The following is a 23,097-nucleotide window of genomic DNA, read 5'->3' as shown; positions in this document are numbered from 1 at the left end:
TGTCGCAAACTAATTAATACATACTATACCACATCTGAACAGAATCACAGGATTTTTCAAATTCAGACTACATTGGTCCTTTATTTAAAACAACCTGTCTTAAGTAATAACTGATGTATGTCATGATTTCAAGGGGATCCATGTGTAAAAGCAGTTCCCCACAGGCTGAATTTATAAATATATATACTACATACAGTATATGAGGAAATGGCTTTTAGTTCAATAGAACATCCAGATTCAGCCTTATACTTAACCCTTCTGTCTTGGCTTTCCTTCTATGACCATGGAGAAATTAGATTATGGCAGGTCAACATTTCCCACGCTGAATCCACATTATTTGTGGTATGTTTAATTTAGACATTTGTTAGACAATTTATTTATTTATTTATTTATTATTTGGATTTGTATGCCGCCCCTCTCCGAAGACTCGGGGCGGCTCACAGCAAGTAGTACAAATCATAAATAATCCAATCAGTTAAAATATTTAAAGCTTTAAAAAAAACCCATATACTAACAGACACACACACAAGCATACCATGTATAAATTAAACATGCCTAGGGGGAGATGATTCAATTCCCCCATGCCTGACGGCAAAGGTGGGTTTTGAGGAGCTTATGGAAGGCAGGAAGAGTAGGGGCAGTTCTAATCTCCGGGGGGAGTTGGTTCCAGAGAGCCGGTGCCGCCACAGAGAAGGCTCTTCCCCTGGGGCCCGCCAACCGACATTGTTTAGTTGACGGGACCCAGAGGAGACCCACTCTGTGGGACCTAATCGGTCGCTGGGATTCGTGTGGCAGGAGGCGGTCTCGGAGATATTCTGGCCCAATGCCATGAAGGGCTTTAAAGGTCATAACCAACACTTTGAATTGTGACCGGAAATTGATCGGCAGCCAATGCAGACTCGAGTGACTGTGAGCAATGAGTCCCGGTCCAGATAGGGCCGCAACTGGTGCACCAGGCGAACCTGGGCAAATGCCCCCCTCGCCACAGCTGAGAGATGGTTTTCTAATGTGAGCTGTGGATCGAGGAGGACGCCCAAGTTGCGAACCCTCTCTGAGGGGGTCAATAATTCCCCCCCAGGGTAATGGACGGACAGATGGGATTGTCCTTTGGAGGCAAAACCCACAGCCACTCCATCTTATCCGGGTTTAGTTTGAGTCTGTTGACACCCATCCAGGCCCCAACAGCCTCCAGGCACCGGCACATCACTTCCACCGCTTCGTTGACTGGGCATGGGGTGGAGATGTAAAGCTGGGTATCATCAGCATATTGATGATATCTCCCCCCATGTCCTTGGATGATCTCACCCAGCGGTTTCATGTAGATGTTAAATAGCAGGGGGGAGAGGACCGATCCCTGAGGCACCCCACAAGGGAGAGACCTCGGAGCCGACCTCTGACCCCCCACTAACACCGACTGCGACCGGCCAGAGAGGTAGGAGGAGAACCACTGGAGAACAGTGCCTCCCACTCCCAACCCCCCCAGCCGGTGCAGAAGGATACCATGGTCGATGGTATCGAAAGCTGCTGAGAGGTCGAGGAGCACCAGGACAGAGGATAAACCCCTGTCCCGGGCCCGCCAGAGATCATCCATCAACATGACCAAAGATTAGATTAGATTAGATTTATTGGATTTATATGCCGCCCCTCTCCGCAAACTCGGGGCAGCTCACAACAACAATAAAACAGTACATAATAACAAATCCAATGCCCACCAATCTAATAACAGTTTAAAATTAATAAATTTATAAAACAATCCCAATGTATATAAAAACAGACACACAGTCAATCAATCAATGGCAAAACAACATGGGCAAGGGGGAGATGTTTAGTTCCCCCATGCCTGACGGCAGAGGTGGGTCTTAAGGAGTTTACGAAAGGCAGGGAGGGTGGGGGCAATCCTAATCTCAGGGGGGAGCTGGTTCCAGAGGGTCGGGGCCCCCACAGAGAAGGCTCTTCCCCTGGGTCCTGCCAGACAGCATTGTTTGGTCGACGGGACCCGGAGAAGGCCGACTCTGTGGGACCTAACCGGTCGCTGGGATTCGTGCGGCAGGAGGCGGTCCCGAAGATATTCTGGTCCGGTGCCATGAAGGGCTTTATAGGTCATAACCAACACTTTGAATTGTGACCGGAAACTGATCGGCAACCAATGCAGACTGCGGAGTGTTGGAGTGATATGGGCATACTTAGAGACGCCCATAATTGCTCTCGCAGCTGCATTCTGCACGATCTGAAGTTTCCGAACACTTTTCAAAGGTAGCCCCATGTAGAGAGCGTTACAGTAGTCGAGCCTCGAGGTGATGAGGGCATGAGTGACCGTGAGCAGTGACTCCCGGTCCAAATAGGGCCGCAACTGTCGCACCAGGCGAACCTGGGCAAACGCCCCCCTCGCCACAGCTGAAAGATGTTTCTCTAATGAGAGCTGTGGATCGAGGAGGACGCCCAAGTTGCGGACCCTCTCTGAGGGGGTCAATAATTCCCCCCCCAGGGTAATGGACGGACAGATAGAATTGTCCTTGGGAGGCAAAACCCACAGCCACTCCGTCTTGTCTGGGTTGAGTCTGAGTTTGTTGACACCCATCCAGGCCCCAACAGCCTCCAGGCACCGGCACATCACTTCCACTGCTTTCCGTGCTGTAACCGGGCCTGAAACCCAACTGCTGGGGACCTAGATAATCGGCTTCTTCCAAGGACCGCTGGAGCTGGAGTGCCACCACCTTCTCAACAACCTTCCCCATAAAGGGAAGGTTGGAGACTGGACGATAGTTATTAAGTACGGCTGGGTCCAGGGAAGGCTTCTTGAGGAGGGGGCGCACGAGCGCTTCTTTATAGAGTGTTGGAAAAACTCCCCTCCCCAAGGAAGCGTTGGTAATCTCCTGGGCCCAGCTCCGTGTCACCTCCCTGCTGGCCAAAACCAACCAGGAGGGACACGGATCCAGTAAACAGGTGGCGGAACTCACAGCTCCAATGGCCTTGTCCACTTCATCAGGTGTCACCAGATCAAACTCTTCCCAGACAGGTGGACAAGTACATGCCAGAGTCACCTCGAGTGACTCGTTGTCAGCCGACTCTGTTTTACAATTGGAGTCGAGGTCGGCCCGGATCTAAGCGACTTTATCAGCGAAAAACGTGTTAAAGTCCTCGGCACTACTCTGCAAGGGCTCCCCAACTCCCCCCTGGTTAAGAAGGGAGCGGGTCACCCTAAACAGAGCGGCCAGGCGGGATTCCGCTGATGCAATCAAGGCGGCATGGTACGCGCATCTTGCCGCCTTGAGCGCCACTTGGTAGGTCTTAATAAAAGCTCTTACAAGTGTTCGATCAGATTCAGACCTACTCTTCCTCCATAATGTTAGACAGTGTCTAACAAATTGAGATAAATGTTGATTTGCCACATTTTTTAAAAAAGTGCTTATTTATGCAGCAACGTAAATACATTTATTTAAGGAAATTGTAAGTTTATGACTCCAATCTGTATACATGTGTGAAACACAATTGGACAGAAATAACAAAATTTCATAAGAGAAAAAAAATTATTATCATATCCATATTCATAATCAATCAGTAGAATGGATTCAAGCCAAGTCAAGATGCTTCTAGAGTTGTTAACCTGATCCTACCCAGCTTCTGCTCAGGCAATCTCACACTACTCACAAGAGCCTACAAAACTTTTGCCAGGCCCATCCTAGACTACTGCTCATCTGTCTGGAACCCATACCACATCTCAGACATCAACACCCATGAAAATGTCCAAAGATATTTCACCAGAAGAGCCCTTCACTCCTCCACTCGAAACAGAATATCCTACGAAAATAGACTAACAATCCTGGGCCTAGAAAGCCTAGAACTACGGCGCCTAAAACATGATTTGAGTATTGCCCACAAGATCATATGCTGCAACATCCTACCGGTCAATGACTACTTCAGCTTCAACCGCAACAACACAAGAGCACGCAACAGATTCCAACTTAATACGAACCGCTCCAAACTTGACTGTAAAAAATATGATTTCAACAATCGAGTTATCGAAGCATGGAACTCATTACCGGACTCAATTGTGTCAACCCCTAACCCCCAACACTTCTCCCTTAGACTCTCCACAATTGACCTCTCCAGGTTCCTAAGAGGCCAGTAAGGTGCGTACATAAGTGCACTGGTGTGCCTTTCGTCCCCTGTCCAATTGTCTTTCCTTTCTCTCACTTATAATATATATTCTCTTTCTTTCATATATCCTCTCCTCTAAGTTCACTTTTACCCTTATATATATTACTACATGTCTATTTTTCTTCCTATGTATTTGTGTATTGGACAAATGAATAAATAAATAAATAATTCTGAAGAGCAAACACATGACCATCTGACCTACAGTGTTTTAATGACAGAAGAAGGGTAAATTTCTTGGGTAGTTTTGCAGTATAAATGTTGAGAGGATGATGAAAGCCAGTCAGGAAAATAGAAAGGGTTCTTTCCCATGGCCAAGATGATAACAATAACAACAGCAACAATAACAACAACAACAAAGTTGGAAGGGACCTTGGAGGTCTTCTTCTCCAATCCCCTGCTTAGGCAGAAAACCCTACACTACTTCAAACAGATGATTATCCAACATAATCTGATTATCTGCTTAAAACATAATCTTCTTATGATTATCCAACATAATCTGATTATCTGCTTAAAAATCTGCTTAAACGGGCATTTTAATTTTGCAGAAATGTTTTTGAGCAAGTGCATTAAAAAAAAAGAATGGTGCTAAACTTGTGTTAAAAGCAGATTGAACAATGGCTGACAAACATAGAAGTATTTTCTGGAGATTAGAGGAAGGCAACATTATGAGGATGGAGTAGAAATAAAGATAAGTTGGTAGGTACTAGAGTGTGTAATTAGATGCTTGAGTGTGTAGGCTCAAAAAGGTCAGGATAACTGAATATGAACAATTTTTAATCAATCCTGAATTAGTCATTTTAGTACCAGTGTACATACAGATACCTACCCCTGAAATGTATGGGTCACATTTTATTAATCAAATCACAACAGTATATAGATCCTGGTAAGCCTCAATGCCTAGATTCTGCCATTACATTTACTAAAAAAAAGGTAAACTACATTTTAGCTAAATGAAATGTGTGAATCCATCCATTGCTGATTTCATCAAATATTTTTGACTGTAATTATTTTGACCAAATCAAGTGAATCATGATTTATTTAGTTAACCCAATTTTATGGATTGACATGGCATGAAGAAGTTGGCAGTGCAGGAATTAGTCAGTGTTCAAAAATTTGAAAAGGAGAAGAGAAACCACTTAAAATCTGGAGCCAGAAAAGAGAAAAGAAGCTGACTTGATTTCTGTGTCTTGCAATAAGCAGATCTGCATAAATAGGATTCTTTTTAGTCTGCAATAAATCACTTTATCTACTCATACTCTGCCCGTAACAAGTTCATGTGGGACTGAATTTTGGAATTAAAGAATTACCTTCATGCCTCATATATGGGATCATATATTCCAAATAGGTTTTAGGTCTAAAATATTCTGACATACATTTCTATAATTTTGCATATCAGTCTATAACAGTATTTCTTAACCTCAGCAGCTTTAAGATGTGTGGAGTTCAATTCCTAGAATTGGATGATGGCTGGAGAATTCTTGGAGTTGAAGTCCATACAATTTGAAGGTCCTGAGGTTGAGACACACTTTATTTATTTTTTATTTTTTAATTTATTGTTAGAGTTGAAAGGGACCGTGCAGGTCATCAAGTCCAACCCCCTGCCTGAGCAGGAATCCTAAAGCACCCCAGCCAAATGGCAGTCCAATCTCCTCTTGAAAGAGTCCAGAGTTGAGGAGTTCACAACCTCCGCAGGCAGATTGTTCCACTGGTTGATCGCTCTGACCGTCAGGAAGTTCTTCCTTACTTCTAGGTTGAATCTCTCCTTGGTCAGCTTCCAGCCATTGTTCCTCGTCCGGCCCTCTGGTGCTCTGGAGAATAGAGTGGCCCCCTCCTCTCTGTGGCAACCCCTCATATACCTGTATACAGCTATCATGTCTCCTCTGCCCCTCCTTTTCTCTAGGCTATCCGTGCCCAGTTCCCGAAATCTTGCCTTTCGTAAGCTACTTAAAACCCACCTCTGCCGCCAGGCATGGGGGAATTAAGACTTTTTTCTCCCCCTAGGCCGTTACAACTGGTATGTTTGTATTTATGTTTGGTTTTTATATATTAAGGGGTTTTAATTTGCTTTTAGTATTGGATTTTATTGTATATTTTCATGATTGTTGTTAGCCGCCCCGAGTTTTCGGAGAGGGGCGGCATATAAATCCAATAAACAAACAAACAAACAAACAAACAAACAAACAATCTCTCTTCATAAGTCTTGATTTCAAGTCCCCTAATCATTTTGGTTGCTCTTTTCTGCACCTTCTCCAGAGTTTCAATGTCTCTTTTGAAGTGTGGTGACCAGAACTGGATGCAATACTCCAGATGTGGTCTGACCAGGGCGTAGTAGAGTGATATTAATACCTCTCTGGTCTTGGAGTGTATCCCCCTGTTGATGCAGTTTAGGATAGTGTTGGCTTTTTTGGCCACTACTGCACATTGCTGGCTCATGTTTAGTTGATTATCCACCAAGACTCCAAGATCACTTTCGTAGTCACTACTGCTAAGTGGGGTTTTTCCCAGGCTGCATATGTGTCTAGGTTTTTTTTTACCAAGGTGAAGGACTTTGCTCTAGAATTGCACAAAGGAATCTAACCCTTACAGAATATTTATCATAAGCATCACAATATGAAATACCTTGCTGTAACTATAAAAACGCTAAAAGATTACTTGGAGTTTTCTTTTCTGTTTCTGTTGCTGCAGTATTTTGTCATCTTAGAATAATCTTTTGGAAGGCTCCTAAAAAAGAAGGCCAAAATGACGAAAACTGAAGAACTGCCAGATAGCCACACTTCTGAAGAGTTTTATGAAAAATACGAACCTAAGGAAATCTTGGGAAGGTAAATATCTGAAAGGTGGTGCTATCGTAATAGGTAATTTGCTATGTGACCCTCAAAACAACAACAACAACAAAAATGCATTTGTTCCTTTAACCAACATTTCCAATTTCAACCCAATCAATTCAGAACATAGCAAATTAATTTGAATATATTTCAAATAATTTAATTACAAAAACAGATACCGTAACTGAAAATAACGAATGGCGATTCCCTGAAAAAGGAGGCTAGTTATGTCAAAGCATTTAAGTAAATATTGAAGAAAAGTACTGCATTTAAAATCTTTCATAAATATGGTAACAAATGGAGCTGGATATATTTTTCATCAGAAGAGACTTTGAGAGAATCGGGGCTACCATTGAAAGTCTGAAAATTGTCTACCTACAATAGTGTGGATTAATTCCTACAATCTAGATGTACCATATTTTTTTGGAGTATAAGACGCACTTCCCTAAAAGAGGCTGAAAATTTGGGTGCATCTTGCACTCTTAATGCAGTTGTTTTTAAGCTGCTTTTTTCCCCCAGCCCTAAGGAAGTGCTAGTGATCTTCCCAGCTCTTACCTGCTTGAAGTCTTTTTCATTGTTACTCTCTCCGAGTAATGTTTTTCCCCAGCCCTAAATCTTTGCAGGGTTTTTTTTCATTGCTATTTGCTCTGAATAATATTTTTCCCAGCCCTAAGTAGGAGATAAAATCATTTCCCCCCCTATTTACTTCCCCCCAAAATAAGGTGCATCTTATACTCCGGTGGGTCTTATACTCCAAATAATACGATAATTAGCTTTTGAGCAGCCTGTAACTATACATAAATTTCTTCCTGGCTATTCCTGATACTGGATACATGGGGTGGAATAACTGCATTTCATCCTATAGCTTTCATATTTCGGTTAAGTTCTTTTGCTATTTTATGAAGACAATACTTATACAAATATTTGTGATTCAGTAGCATTTCCAATAAGTACCAATTTTAATAAACCCATTTATCCTTGTTTCTCCTCTTGTTACTTTGGAACAAGAATGAACAACAAAGTAACGCAGCCTTTTAGAGATTGTGTCTTTTTGCCGAGTTTGATTCTCTCCCTCTCTCTTGTTCTCCCTGCCTCTCTCTAAGATCTCTTTTGTGTGGATTATCTTTTCAGAGGCGTCAGCAGTGTTGTCCGTCGATGCATTCATAAAATCACTCGACGAGAATACGCTGTTAAAATTATAGACATCACAGCTGGAAACCTCTCCCCACAAGAAGTTCAGGAGCTGAGAGAAGCCACGCTGAAGGAAATCAACATCCTCCAGAAAGTGTCTGGACATCCTAACATTAGTAAGTTAGATTTTGCTTCCAAATCATCTTAGTGGTACCATAGGAATAAAACAGGAAAGGCAAACAAATTGAAACACCTAGGTACACCCACATCACACCAATTCTCTGTGAACTACACTGGCTCCCGATCAGTCTCCAGACACAATTCAAGGTATTGGTTATCACCTATAAGGTATTCAATTCAAGGTATTGGTTATCACCTATAAGGTATTCAATTCAAGGTATTGGTTATCACCTATATGGCTTAGATTAGAGCCAGGCTATCTTTAGGATCGCCTTCTACCAAACAGCTCCCAGCAACCAATAAGGGCGTTCTCTGGGTCCCGTAAGCTAAACAGTGTTGCCCTGTGGGGTCACAGAGGAGGACCTTCTCTGTGGTGGCTCCAGCTCTCTGCAACCAGCTACCCAAGGGATCCGTAATGCCCCCACCCTTCTGGCCTCCCAAAAAGCTGCAAAGACCTGTTTTTTTCTGGCAGGCCTAGGGCTGTTGATCAAATGAGGTATCATCTAGACCCAGCCACAAGAGATATGCATGATTTCAAGGGGTTTTAAATCATCTTTTTAAATTATGTTGTTTAGATGTTGTTCTCTCTGCTATGAGCTGCCTAGAGTCCTCAGACAATTGGGTGGCATATAAATAAATAAAATAAATAAATAAATAATAAATACTACTGTTGGTTGGGTTTGCACGACATACCTAAGCATCCCCGTCTTAATATATCTTGAAAACAGGGTGGTTATATGCTATTTAGAACATAGAGCATATGCTCCATTGGCTGGAAGGAACCTTGGAGATCTAGAGACCTAGTCCAACCCCCTGCTCGAGCAGGAGACCTTACCTTTGTGGACAAATGGCTACCCCATCTCTTCTTTTTCTTATTGTATTATTGTATTGGTTTTTTTTATTGTTGTAAATTTTTTTAAAAAGATAATCCAAAATCCTTCTGAACATGCACCCAATTTTAGGAGGAAGGGTATGTTTAGAAAAAGAGCGTCCAGTTAAGGCTAGCTACAATATTGCTAAATGTCAATGGAGATTCTCAGTTATTCGGGGCATGGTTGTCCCAAAGATGCTTTTCCAAAAGGCAACTGGACTATTTTGGGTTTTTCCTTGAAAACGTTTCACTTCTCATCCAAGAAGCTGCTTCAGTTCTGAAGAAACTTCTTGGATGAGAAGTCAAATGTTTTTAAGGAAATAAAACCAAAAAAGTCCCATTGCCTTTTGGAAAAAAAAAATACAGTACAGTGTTCCCTCAATTTTCACGGGGGAGGCGTTCCGAGACTGCCTGCGAAAGTCGAATTTCCGCGAAGTAGCAATGCGGAAGTAAATACACTATTTTTGGCTATGAACAGTATCACAGGCCTTCCCTTAACACTTTAAACCCCTAAATTACAATTTCCCATTCCGTTAGCAACCATTTAGATTATTACTCACCATGTTTATTTATTAAAGTTTATTAAAAAAATATTTATTAAAGGCGGACGAAAGTTTGGCGATGACATATGACATCATCGGGTGGGAAAAACCGTGGTATAGGGGGAAAACCGTGAAGTGTTTTTTAATTAATATTTTTGAAAAACCGTGGTATAGACTTTCTGCGAAGTTCGAACCTGCGAAAATCGAGGGAACACTGTATTTCTACTTTCTAGTATGCAAAGCTATGGTTTGTAAGAAATCATTAGCATGTTCTGGACTGGAATGAATCCCAAACATTCCTACAGAGACATAGATGCAAGGATGAAATTCATCAGGTTCTAGAGAACCGATAGTGTAAATTTTGAGTAGTTTGGAGAACCAGTAAATCCGAACTAGTCAAACTACTCAAAATGGATGCTACCGGTTCTCCGAATTACTCAAAATTTCTGCTACTGGGTCTCCAGACTCTGTCAGACCCTACTTTATTCCACCCCTGAGTCTGTGGGATTGTGCAGTGAAGCCAGAGGGCTCTGCTTCCAGAACCTCCCCATTCTTGCTTAATTTTTAAGAATTTTTTTAAAATGTTATTTCACATTCCTAAAATATCCCATTTCATTTCCAGTCCAGCTGAAGGACAGCTTTGAATCTCACACCTTTTTCTTCCTGGTGTTTGATCTGTAAGTACCAAAGTTCTTTTATGTGTGTGTGGGTGGGGAGGAGGTGGAAGTGTCAAATATGTTCTCCTTAAAAAAGTGACTTTTTTAGGCTGGAAGATTGCCTTGTGCTTTCTACTTTCCTGGGAAGCAGTTTCAGAACTGTAGCTAGGCAAGTGATGTCAACCATCGTATGTTGGCCAACTTGAATGGGTCATCTGTCTGGAAATATACTCCTCAAGCAGTGAAGGGCTGCAAAAGTTTTTACTACCACGCTGTGAAAATTATGGTTAGCTCTGGCCCAGCTCCTGCCCCAAGGAATGTGCAGGTGGATATGGGGGAAACATCCACATGCCGCAGGCCTGTTTTGCTCCCGATGGAATCTGCCGACAAAGCCTCCTCTGACCAAAGAAGCATGAGTGACAGGGAAGAGAGGAGTTTGGCAGACAGCCCAGGAGGTGATCAATCATCTGTATCATCCTTGGATTCTGAACAAGAATTAATGACACATCCACGCATGCGTAGAGTGATGCATAGGAGACAACAATTGAAGGATTATTACAAGAGAAAATGAGGCCACCTGTGGTTGGGTGGGGCTGCTATAATTAGTGCTACAGATAAAAAGAACAGCGTGCTGGTTTAGCCTTGTGGCAGTTTATCTGATTCATTGTTTCGTCAAGATCGTGGTTTTTGTGCTGTTCAAGATTGTGTGTGCACTCTCTGGACTTTAGAATTGGACTCTATTTCCCAGTTATTGGGTGAGCAATTGGATTGCATTTAACCTGTGCGTTGTGTGTACCAGAAAATCCCTTTGACATTTAAAAAGGGAGCTGTTTCTGTTTTTCTGTTTATAAAAACTTTTGGGTTTTCCTTTTATCGTGTGGTATGTGTCTTCCTGGAATAATCACCCTGTAATTACGGGCGGTTGAAACACGCCGGCAGAACAGTGGGTATGGCTTATTTTGTGGGCGGGGCTTGCCAGCCATATGACCAGATAGGAAAGACTTGATGATCATGTGACAGGGTGGCTTAAAGGTCATGTGCCTCCCCCTCGCGCCTCGCCCTTCCCACCCGGCCGCCCGCGCACACTTACTTGCTCCCAGTGCCAGCAGCAGGAAGGCGAGCGAGTAAGCCAGCGCCCGCCCAAAAGAAGCCATTGGCTCCACACACCCCCGAATCCCCGGTGCAGCACCTCCGGAGACCGAAAAGCGCAGCTCTCTTGCCCTCGCAATCCTCGGGGGGACACAAGGCCGGCGGAGAAGCTGGCCAGGCTCAGCCCTCTCCCGGCTTCCCCAGCAGCGCGGCTTGGCTTCCGGAAGGCAGAGCCACCCCCACTCTTTCTTCCGCGGCTGCCATCGGGGCTCCCTGCCTGTCTGCCGGCCTCCCTGCCTTCTTTCCTCGCGGGGGTGGGAAGAAGGTGCGGGCCTTGGCGTGCTTTTCCCCATTGCAATCGGGGTTGGAGAGTTTTTGGAGGGCGCCTGGCCCCCCCCCATTTTTCAATTTGGCCGGGCCCCTGACGCCACTCCCAGTAGTACCGGCCTATCGGCGGCCCTGTATGTATGTATATATACACACACACATGCACAGCTCTTTTAAAATTATACACAGTCGACTTTATTTACTGTGATAGGAAAAACATATCCAGAGCCCAGAAAGGAAAAAAAGAAAAAGTTTTTCTACCGGTTCTGCATTGCTGACCCTACTTGTAGGAGCCCCTCACTGTCCTTGAGGAAGATCAGTGTACTGCCAGGAGTCCCCAAACTTGGCAACTTTTAAGACTTGTGGACTTCAACTCCCAGAATTCTCCAGCCAGCACAGCTTAAAGTTGTCAAGTTTGAACATCTCTGATGTAGTGCTTATTTTATTTATTTATTTATTTATTTATTTATTTATTTATTTATTTATTTACTTACTTACTTACTTACTTACTTACTTACTTACTTACTTACTTACTTACTTACTTACTTACTTATTTATTTATTTATTGGATTTGTATGCCGCCCCTCTCCGCAGACTCGGGGCGGCTAACAACAGTGATAAAAAACAGCATATAACAATCCAATACTAAACAACTAAAAAAACCCTTATTATAAAACCAAACATACATACAAACATACCATGCGTAAATTGTAAAGGCCTAGGAGGAAAGAATATCTCAGTTCCCCTATGCCTGACGGCAGAGGTGGGTTTTAAGAAGCTTACGAAAGGCAAGGAGGGTGGGGGCAATTCTAATCTCTGGGGGGAGTTGGTTCCAAAGAGCCAGGGCCGCCACAGAGAAGGCTCTTCCCCTGGGTCCCGCCAAACGACATTGTTTAGTTGACAGGACCCGGAGAAGGCCGACTCTGTGGGACCTAACCGGTTGCTGGGATTCGTGCAGCAGAAGGCGGTCCCTGAGATAAGAGACACCTTAATAGAGCACGTATTTACAAGTATGAGCCGGGGTGGCGCAGCAGGTAGAGTGCTGTACTGCAGGGCACTGAAGCTGACTGTAGATCTGAAGGTCAGGGGTTCAAATCTCATCACCGGCTCAAGGTTGACTCAACCTTCCATCCTTCAGAGGTGGGTAAAATGAGGACCCGGATTGTGGGGGCAATAGCCTAGCTCTGTTAAAAAAGTGTTATTGCTAACGTGTTGTAAGCTGCCCTGAGTCTAAGGAGAAGGGCGGCATAAAAATTGAATGAATGAATGAATGAATAAATAAATAAATAAATAAATAAATGGACTTTTCTATCATCAAATGCAGACTGCTAACTTGAGTGCCTTGAAAGAGGTTAAACATAATCATTTATTTTTATTATTATGGTCGGTTGCACAGTCAGCCAGCAGTTTAGACTGGATTTGGCATTTTTATCCATCTATCAGGTCCTTCCCAAGGATCTGGGATAGACAGAGGTTGGGGTTTCATGGTATTAAAGGTATCATTGCAAGACAAAACCTGTTCCAGATAAAAGATGCCTTTTGCAATAGATTGTTTTTTTGCCAGTATATTTTTCCCTCTACCATAAAATAAAACAATACATACTTACAAACACTACAACAACAATACTACTTATAATCAAACATATATAAAACTTTTCTTGTTACTCATTTCTTGTTACTTTTCTTGTTGAATGGAGGCTTTTATCTCTCTTTCTTCATCTTAAAAAATTCTACAAAATTTATACAACATTATCAATTCTTAAACCTCTGAATAAAAAATATTTTTCTCGACCTTACTATAAGAGATTACAGTACATAGAAACATAGAAGACTGACGGCAGAAAAAGACCTCATGGTCAGTGTTCTCTCTAAATTTTTTTTGGGGTGAGCGGAAAAGTATAGTGTCTGAGCGACAGTCCCTTCGGGACTGGGCGGCACAGAAATAATAATAAAATTTCCCTCTCGGCTTCTGGGCAGGTTTGGAAAACTTGGAAAGTTGATGATGATTTTTAAGTGAGCGATTGCTCACTGCTCAGCTTAGAGGGAACTATGCTCATGGTCCATCTAGTCTGCCCTTATACTATTTCCTGTATTTTATCTTACAATGGATATATGTTTATCCCAGGCATGTTTAAATTCAGTTACTGTGAATTTACCAACCACATCTGCTGGAAGTTTGTTCCAAGGATCTACTACTCTTTCAGTAAAATAATATTTTCTCATGTTGCCTTTGATCTTTCCCCCAACTAATTTCAGATTGTGTCCCCTTGTTCTTGTGTTCACTTTCCTATTAAAAACACTTCCCTCCTGGACCTTATTTAACCCTTTAACATATTTAAATGTTTTGATCATGTCCCTCCTTTTCCTTCTGTCCTCCAGACTATACAGATTGAGTTAATTAAGTTTTTCCTGATACGTTTTCTTAAACCTCTGAATAAAAAATCTTTTTCTCGACCTTACTGTAAGAGATTACATTGTCAGTGGGATTTGTACCCAAGGCACCTATTACCATTGATACTATCTTTGCTTTCTTTTACTACAGTCATTCTACTTCCTTTTGGAGATCTTTGCATTTTGTGATTTTTTTCCATTCTTTCTCTTCTCTTCTGCTGCCTCTGGGTACTTCCTTATCCACTCTCTGTCTTTCCTATTGGGGTGTTATGTGGCAAGTGCCTGTCTGTTTGAACTGTAAGGACCAACAGCCCTTTAGCTTCCCCAGTCTATTAATTTATCTATTTTGTGGCATCACTAGTTCTGGCTTTCAGGCGAATGGTACTTCTTGTGGATATTCCCTTTTATTATTTTTATTTAAAAGTATCATGGCTGTCCTTTTTATCACCAGTCAAAATAAGACAATGCCAATTTACCGTGCAGTGCAGTGTCTACTTAGGAGTAAATCTTACTCGCTGTGTTTATACACCATGCTTAATTGTGGTTTGTTTTAACCATTGCTTAGTGAATAAGTCATAACTGACAAGGTTCACACATGATATTAAGATACAAGTAGTCCTTCATTTATTACCACAACGGAGACTGATATTTGTGTTGTTAAGTGAGACATTTGTTAAGGCATTTTACTCCATTTTAATACTTGTCTTGACACATTTGTTAAGTCACTAAATGAACTGTTATAAGTCGAGGACCACCCATATAAAAAACAAAAAATGGTAACAGTGTAGGACTAGGATGAGGAGAAGAGTTTTTTTTATCTCTCCTTGGTTGAGAAACTGGCCTAGGGTATTTCACAGGTTAAGATGGGGGACAATCATGTACGTCACAGATATGTAGTTTATCCATATTTCATGGATAAATGACTACTTCACCTTCAACCGCTCCAAACATGACTGCAAAAAATACGACTTCAGCAACAGAGTAATCAACGCCTGGAATGCACTACCTGATTCTGTGGTTTCTACTCCTAACCCCAAAATCTTTAACCTTAGACTATCTACAATTGATCTCTCTTCCTTTCTAAGAGGTCTGTAAGGGGCGTGCATAAGCGCATCATTGTGCCTACCGTCCCTGTCGTATTGTCTACTTTTTATCATTACTTATCTACTGTTTTATATGTACAAATTATCACCCTATAATTGTTTGACAAATAAATAAGTACGTAAGTAAGTAAGTAGGTAGGTAGGTAGGTAGGTAGGTAGATAGATAGATAGATAGATAGATAGATAGATAGATAGATAGATAGATAGATAGATAGATAGATAGATAGATAAATAATATAGGAAATGTGAAGATATAAAAACAGCAAGTAGGCTTCAGAGCAGGAGTGGGCTGCAGGAGGTCCGCAGGGGTTCTCGAGAACCTCTAGTTAAGATTCTGTGCAGTTTGGTAAACCCCCAAATCCAATTCATGGCTGGCCCTGCCCACCAGTAATGGGTTGCAGCCAGTGAAGGGCTACCAAATTTTTTACTACCACACTTATGCAGGACGCCCTGCATTTTATTTCAACCTCTTTCAGTGCAAAATGGGTGCTCTGGGGTGGAGCTCCATTTTCGCTACCCCATTGTGTTCCCCATAATCTGGGTAGTAGCTCACCCTGGGATCGGAACTCCAGTAGCGGAAATGGAGATGCGCACACATCTCCACACCACCAATGTGTGCACGCGCATGGCCGTGTGAGATTTGGCATATGTGCATGTGCAGCAAGTGAAATCTCAGACATGAGTGATTTCGTGCGCAAGATTTCACCGATGTTCAGCATTTTTTTCTTCTGTGCATGCGCAGAAGCTAAGAAATAGCTGAAAATAGGTGAAATCTCATGTACGAGAGCATATCCGTGTGAGATTTTGCTTGCTACCCATGCGCAGAAGCCGAATCTCATGCCGATGGGAGTGCATGCGCCCACCAGGCACGCGCCTCCCCCACAATGGTCACAAAGGGCGTACTGGTAGTGGCCGGTAAGTGGAACCCCTGACTGCTGCCCACCCCACCCTGTCCCTCCCAGGAGTCCCCACACAGCCTGTTTTGGAATTCAAGTAAGTGCAGGGTTCATGAGGGCAAAAAACAGGGTGACCACAAGTTTGGAAAGGCCAGAAACAGGCACGTTTCCAGTCTCCAGAGGGCCTCGGTTGTTTTCAGTCTCCTGGAGGCTCAAGCTCAAGCAAATGCATCACCACCCGCCATGGTACAGGAGGTCGACTAGGCCAGGCCCTCTGCCCAGCAACTGGGCAGAGAACCCCTTGCTAAAATTTCTGAAGTCCACCCCTGCCTCATAGCTAAGTGAAATGCCTAGCAGTGTTCAGTAGTTCGCTTTCTTACCCTCTCATATTTTTCAGTGGGTAAAATTTGTTTGCACAACATGCTAAATGTTCAGAGCACAATATGCTAATGGTGGTTCATTTTGACTTCAGTTATTTTTGTTGTTGTTGTGGCTGCTGCTGCTGCTGTTCCTTAGCATGCTAGATGAATGTTCAGCAGCACGATTATTCTGTTTGATTCATTGGCTCCCTTCACACAGCCAGTTCATGACGTAGTAACTGCATTCAGAACATGTTCAAAGCTTCATTAATGGGAAGCTTAGTTTAGTTTGGTTTGTGGTTTAATTTGCTAAGAACCCATCTTATTTGGATTTGATTCAATATATTGAACCTATCCATATAAATGCATCCAGCCAATAATATTATTATTATTATTATTATTATTATTAATAATAATAATAATAATAATAATAATTAGATTTGTATGCCGCCCCTCTCCAAAGACTCGAAGAAATTGGGCCAGTGCCTAAAAAGCATTAAGAGTTGTAAATCTAATCTTATGTAGCTTCTTCTCTAGAATCACTGAACTGCTAACCAGAGCATACAAAACATTTGTCAGACCAATTCTTGAATACAGCTCACTTGTTTGGTACCCACATTGCATAACTGACATTGACACAATTGAGAGAGTCCAGGAATACTTCACAAGAAGAGTCCTTCACGCCTCTTCTCGAGACAAATTACCTTACTCCTTCAGACTTTAAATACTACGATTAGACAATTTACAACTACGTCGCCTCCGAACTGATTATCTGTTGTTCATAAAATCATACACCATAATGTCCTCCCTGTTAGTGATAGCAACAACACAAGAGCATGTAATAGATACAAACTAAATTTAAATCGCTCCAAATCAGACTGCAGAAAACACTACGTGACTCTGTCGTTTCTTCCCCTAACTCCAAAATCTTCAACCTTAAATTATCTACAGTTGACCTCTCCCCTTTTCTAAGAGATCTGTAAGGGGGGGTGCATAAGCACACTACTGTGCCTACTGTCCCCATCTTAATGTCTTTTTATCCTTTCTATCACTACTTTCTACTTATGTAGAAAGTAGTGATAGAACTATAATGCTATAATGCTATACTTGTTTGACAAATAAATAAAGAATAGAATAGGATAGGATAGGATAAGATAAGATAAGATAAGATAAGATAAGATAGGATAGGATAGGATAGGATAGGATAGGATAAGATAAGATAAGATAAGATAAGATAAGATAAGATAGGATATAATTCTTTATTGGCCAAGTGTGATTGGACACACAAGGAATTTGTCTTGGGTGCATATGCTCTAAGTGTACATAAAAGAAAAAGATACATTTGTCAAGAATCATGTGGTACAACACTTAATGATTGTCATAGGGGTCAAATAAGCAATGAAGAAACATCAATATGAATAAAAATCTTAGGATACAAGCAACAAGTTACAGTCATACACTTTGAAGTGGGAGGAAAAGGATGATAGGAATGATGAGAAAAAACTAGTAGAAATAGAAGTGTAGACTTAGTAAAAAGTTTGACAGTGTTGAGGGAATTATTGGTTTAGCAGAGTGATGGCGTTGGGGAAAAAACCATCCTTGTGTCTAGTTGTCTTGGTGTGCAGTGCTCTGTAGCTGACGTTTTGAGGATAGGAGTTTAAACAAATGTCAAAGAGCAGTCTATCTCTTGGAAAAGTAAGAAGAATTGGTTAAGCTTGTCAGTTTCTCAACGTTTCTTGGACTGCTTGATAAAGACCACAGTGTTAAGGAGCAGGATGGCGCATGGTGACTCCAGCAAAAGACTTCTGGTGTTCTTCCCTCCCTCCATATATCATAATTTGATATCTGTACCAGCTTGTTTAACCGTTTGTGAAAGTCTCTGCTGATCTCAGGGCCATCTTGTACCATCCACCAGCCCACTCATAAGGGACCGAAGCTGCCTGCAGCTGTCTCATCTTCCTGGTCCCATATCATTAGCCTGCTCGGATTTCCACATAACCTTTGCTAAGGTCATGGCAGTCACAGCTCCACACTATTTTTAGGCATCCTGGACTTGTGTAATACTTTCACCGATGTCTGCTTGAAACCGCTCTGCCAGCACTACAGCTTCCACGGGGAGAGAAAGTCCCAAACTGAAAAAGTTGTTTAAAACAGATTGTTTGAGGACTCTTGCCAATGAAAAACTTGACGGGCTAGAAAGGGATGTAACAACTACCCATAATATTAGAGAGGGGCGGCATACAAATCTAATAAATAATAATAATAATAACTTTGATTTTTTTTTAAAGCAACTTATAGTGGTGACAATAACAGCATAAATGAAATAATGTATTGTATAGAGAAGCTTGTGAACTAGTTATTTGTTTGTTTGTTTGTTTGTTTATTATTTTATTTATTATTTTATTTATTTATTTACTTACTTACTTACTTACTTACTTACTTACTTACTTACTTACTTACTTACTTATTTATTTATTACATTTGTATGCCGCCCCTCTCTGTAGACTCGGAGCAAATTGTAAGGTAGACAACCATCGTGTTCAAAGAGACCTGGACATCTAATGGGTTGTGGGCTGTACGTGATGTGTCCACAGGTGGCTGACCAGGCCTATATGGGCACAAAATGTTCTGCCACATGTTGGGCAGATACGTGTGGCCGCCATCGTCACACCATGTGCAGCTCTGGCTTTGTGGAGTGGTCGCTTCTCTTCTGTTATGAATGTTCTTCTCGCCTCAGATGTCTGGCAGCCTTGATGGATCATCATGCGCCATGTTGGTCGATCTTATGGCACAGTGTCCAAGGATGTGGTGTCGATACCAAGGGACTTGAAGGAGGCTTCCTTCCTTCCTTCCTTCCTTCCTTCCTTCCTTAATTCCTTCCTTCCTTCCTTTATTTCTATGCCTCCCTTCTCCTGAGACTCAGAATGGCTCACATGTCACCAGCTCCCCCCGAGATTAGAATTGCCCCCACCCTCTTTGCCTTTCGTAAACTCCTTAAAACCCACCTCTGCCATCAGGCATGGGGAAACTGAAATAACTTCCCCAGGCCTATATTGTTTATGTATGGTGTGTTGTGTGCATGTTTTTAAATTATGGGTTTTTAGTTTAAATTATTAGATTTGTATTACATATTGTTTTGCCACTATTGTTTTGAGCCGGCCCGAGTCTAAGGAGAGGGGTGGCATACAAATTTAATAAATAATAATAATAATAATAATAATAATAATAATAATAATAATAATAATAATAATAATGTCTTTGTACTGCTTCCTTTGTCCCCCATGCACCACACTTTATTTTGTTTATTTTATTATCACAGCATAAATGAAATATTTAAATCAGCCTTCCTGATTCAGTGCCCTCCAGATGAACAGAAGACATTTGGTGGCACCATTTCAACTAAAACCCTATTATTATTATTATTATTATTATTATTATTATTATTAATTAGATTTGTATGCCGCCCCTCACCGAGGACTCGGAGCGGCTTTTAACAGAATAACAGAGTTGGAAGGGCCCTGTGTGGATTTCAACTTCCAGAATTCCCCAGACAGCATCGTGAAGTTGAAGTCCACTGGAGGAATTGAAGTCCACATATTTTAAAGTTGCCAAGGTCAAGAAACACTGGGATAGACAGCCACATACAAGAGAGAAACAGAAGTGCTGTACTGTGGGTTCATGTTTTATTTTTATATCTTTCTTAATTTTTATTTTTATTTTTTAAAGTAATTTTTATTAATTTGTTTTTTAAAAAGCATAATCAAGAAAATATATACATTGACATATTTGCAATACAGTATTTGCAATACACAAAAAAGAAAATAGAAAGACATACATACACTTCTAAACCAACAAAAAACACCTGGACAATTACAAAATTACAAATAACATAGAAATATCATCAATTTCCTCTTGAGAGAAGGAGAGTTACAGTCTTGTTGCATATCAAATTATTTTCTGGTGAATAGAATTCATCGGCATTCACTGTTGTTCTTTTTGGTTATCAATGTCTTCTCTATTATTATTATTATTATTATTATTATTATTATTATTATTATTATTATTATTTTTAAACCGCCTTCCGTACCCTTTTTTATTAATTAATTTAGTTACATAAAGATTTGTTTTCACAAAAAATCGTTTCTTAATTTTTAATATATTCTTCATGTCTAAATTTTCTTCCTAAACAGAATGAAGAAAGGGGAACTATTTGATTATCTTACAGAAAAAGTGACCTTAAGTGAGAAGGAAACTAGGTAAGCTGTCTCAACCAACCTGTCAATCTCATCATATGTCAAAACATGGAACTTCCCTCCACTTTCATATAAGGGTCTCCTGCAAGCTAATGAAATATGTAGTGTTTAGTTATGACTAAAATCTCATTAGTTTAAATAACAAACCAAGTTTAGCAACCTTAATATTGTACAGTGTTGCAATTCAGCTCAGCCCTAGCTTAGTGTATATGAAGTACTGTAAGTATTTTGAGACATATACAAAATATTTCTTTCTCTCAACTTCACGGTTTCTCAACCTTGCTAATTTTAAGAAATGTGGACTTAAATTCTCCAGAATTTCTCAGCCAACATAAGATATTTTTGGAGTGGAAGTCCACATATATTACGGTTAGCAAGATTGAGAAACACTGACCTAATTGTTAGCCATAAAGAACTCATTTGCCTTTCCATTTAATACAGGGATTTTAAAAGTTTACAACAGGTGCTCAGGGTGAAATTCAGTTTGAGATGCTATACTAATGGATTTCTGCATTAGGCAGGGGTTAAACTAAATGTTCTCCTTCTAGCACTTACAATCTATTTAATACTATAATTCTATGAAAACACATCATAGGATAGAAACATAGAAAAAGACCTCATGGTCCATGTAGTCTGCCCTTATACTATTTCCTGTATTTTATCTTAGGATGGATATATGTTTATCCCAGGCATGTTTAAATTCAGTTACTGTGGATTTACCAACCACGTCTGCTGGAAGCTTGTTCCAAGCATCTACTACTCTTTCAGTAAAATAATACTTTCTCATGTTGCTTCTGATCTTCCCCCCAACTAACCTCAGATTGTGTCCCCTTGTTCTTGTGTTCACTTTCCTATTAAAAACACTTCCCTCCTGAACCTTATTTAACGCTTTAAATGTTTTGATCATGTCCCCTTTTTCCCTTCTGTCCTCCAGACCAGCGTTTCCCAACCAGTGTGCCGCCGCGAGATATGGTCAGGTGTGCCGCGAAACTCCTAGGGAAACTCCAGCTGGGCGGGGCACTGCTGGTGCCAGGGCCTCCGACCTGGAGCTCCCACTCGCAGCTGCCCCCCAGCTACTGCCCGATGTCGCTGTTGCCGGCGCTCTCCTGCTGGGCCCCAAAGAAGGAAGGCGAGAAAAAAGGACAGCTTCATTCTTCGTGCCTTTTTCCCGCCTTCCTTCTTTGGGGCCCAGCAGGAGAGCACCGGCAACAGCAGCATCGGGCAGTAGCCGGGGGGCAGCTTTGAGTGGGAGCTCCAGGTCTGAGGCACCGGCAGCGCCCCACCCAGCTGGAGCTTCCCTGGCATTGGCGGCAACCAATGTCCTTTGGGGCCTGGAGGGAGGGCACTGGTGGTGGAAGCGGGAGCGGGAGGGTACTGGGCCGCACATGCCTGCGCCAGCGCACCCCAAAACGCCCCCCACGCACTTTTCCAAGGGCGCGCCTGAAGCCGCGGCCGCCCCCGCTCCTCTAGCCCCCTCACGCCCCTGCCTACTCGCTGCTGCCTTCGCCGAAAGCGCTTTTATCCTGGGCTCTCAGCGAGGGGGCTGCAGGAGAGGTGGGGCAGGCGTTCTCATGGGGGCCTGTGAAGGCGATCTCTCTCGTTCTCCGGAGGCTGGAGAAAGTGATTTTCAATGTCAGGCGCGCAGGCCTGCGCGTGCTCTCCTCCTCCCCCTGTCACATTCAAAGTAAGCAGGCGAAGGTTTTTCTTACTTTGAATGTTCCGGGCGGGCTGGCAGGGGGATGGGGAGAGAGAGCGTGCCGGCCCGCACGCCTGACATTGACAATCACTTTCGCCAGCCTCCGGAGAACGAGAGAGTGAGAGCAACAGAGCAAGATAGAAAGTGAGAAAGAGAGAGAGAGAGAGACAAAGAGGGGGTAGAGAAAGAGATAGCAAGAGAGAGAGAATGAGAGAGAGAGAGAGTGTGAGAGAGAAAACAAGAGAAAGAGTGCGAGAGAGAAAGGGGGGAGAGAAAGAGATAGCAAGAGAGAGAGAATGAGAGAGAGAAAGAGTGTGAGAGAGAAAACAAGAGAAAGAGTGAGAGAGATAAAGGGGGGAGAGAAAGAGATAGCAAGAGAGAGAGAACAAGAGAGAGAAAGAAAACAAGAGAGAAAGAGTGAGAGAGAGAGAAAGCAAGAGAGAGAGAGAGAAAACAAGAGAGAAAGAGTGAGAGAGAGAAAGCAAGAGAGAGAGAAAGAAAACAAGAGAGGGAAAGTGAGAAAAAGAGAGAGCAAGCAAGAGGGGGAGAGATAGAGAAAGAGGGGGAGAGATAGAGAAAGAGAGAAAGAAAAGAAAGAGATGAGAGAGGAAGGAAGAGAG

At 42.1% G+C, this 23,097-nt stretch overlaps 2 protein-coding genes across 2 annotated transcripts in view; one reads left to right on the top strand and one right to left on the bottom strand.

The window, feature by feature from the left end:
- SUMF2 (sulfatase modifying factor 2) overlaps positions 1-23,097 on the bottom strand; it is a 323,736-nt gene that overhangs the window by 266,136 nt on the left and 34,503 nt on the right. The gene's annotated exons all lie outside the window — the stretch shown is intronic.
- Positions 1-23,097, top strand: part of PHKG1 (phosphorylase kinase catalytic subunit gamma 1) — a 36,594-nt gene that overhangs the window by 1,079 nt on the left and 12,418 nt on the right. The window contains exons 2-5 of the mRNA XM_070735133.1: positions 6,844-6,980; positions 8,115-8,290; positions 10,330-10,384; positions 20,719-20,784. Of these exons, the coding sequence (XP_070591234.1) occupies positions 6,898-6,980; positions 8,115-8,290; positions 10,330-10,384; positions 20,719-20,784 (380 nt within the window). The 5' untranslated portion in view covers positions 6,844-6,897. The remainder of the gene's footprint in view (positions 1-6,843; positions 6,981-8,114; positions 8,291-10,329; positions 10,385-20,718; positions 20,785-23,097) is intronic.

The sequence above is a fragment of the Erythrolamprus reginae genome, chromosome 1 (genome assembly GCF_031021105.1).
Source record: "Erythrolamprus reginae isolate rEryReg1 chromosome 1, rEryReg1.hap1, whole genome shotgun sequence".
Taxonomy (NCBI): Eukaryota; Metazoa; Chordata; class Lepidosauria; order Squamata; family Dipsadidae; genus Erythrolamprus; species Erythrolamprus reginae.
This window is presented reverse-complemented; position numbering and strand designations above follow the sequence as displayed.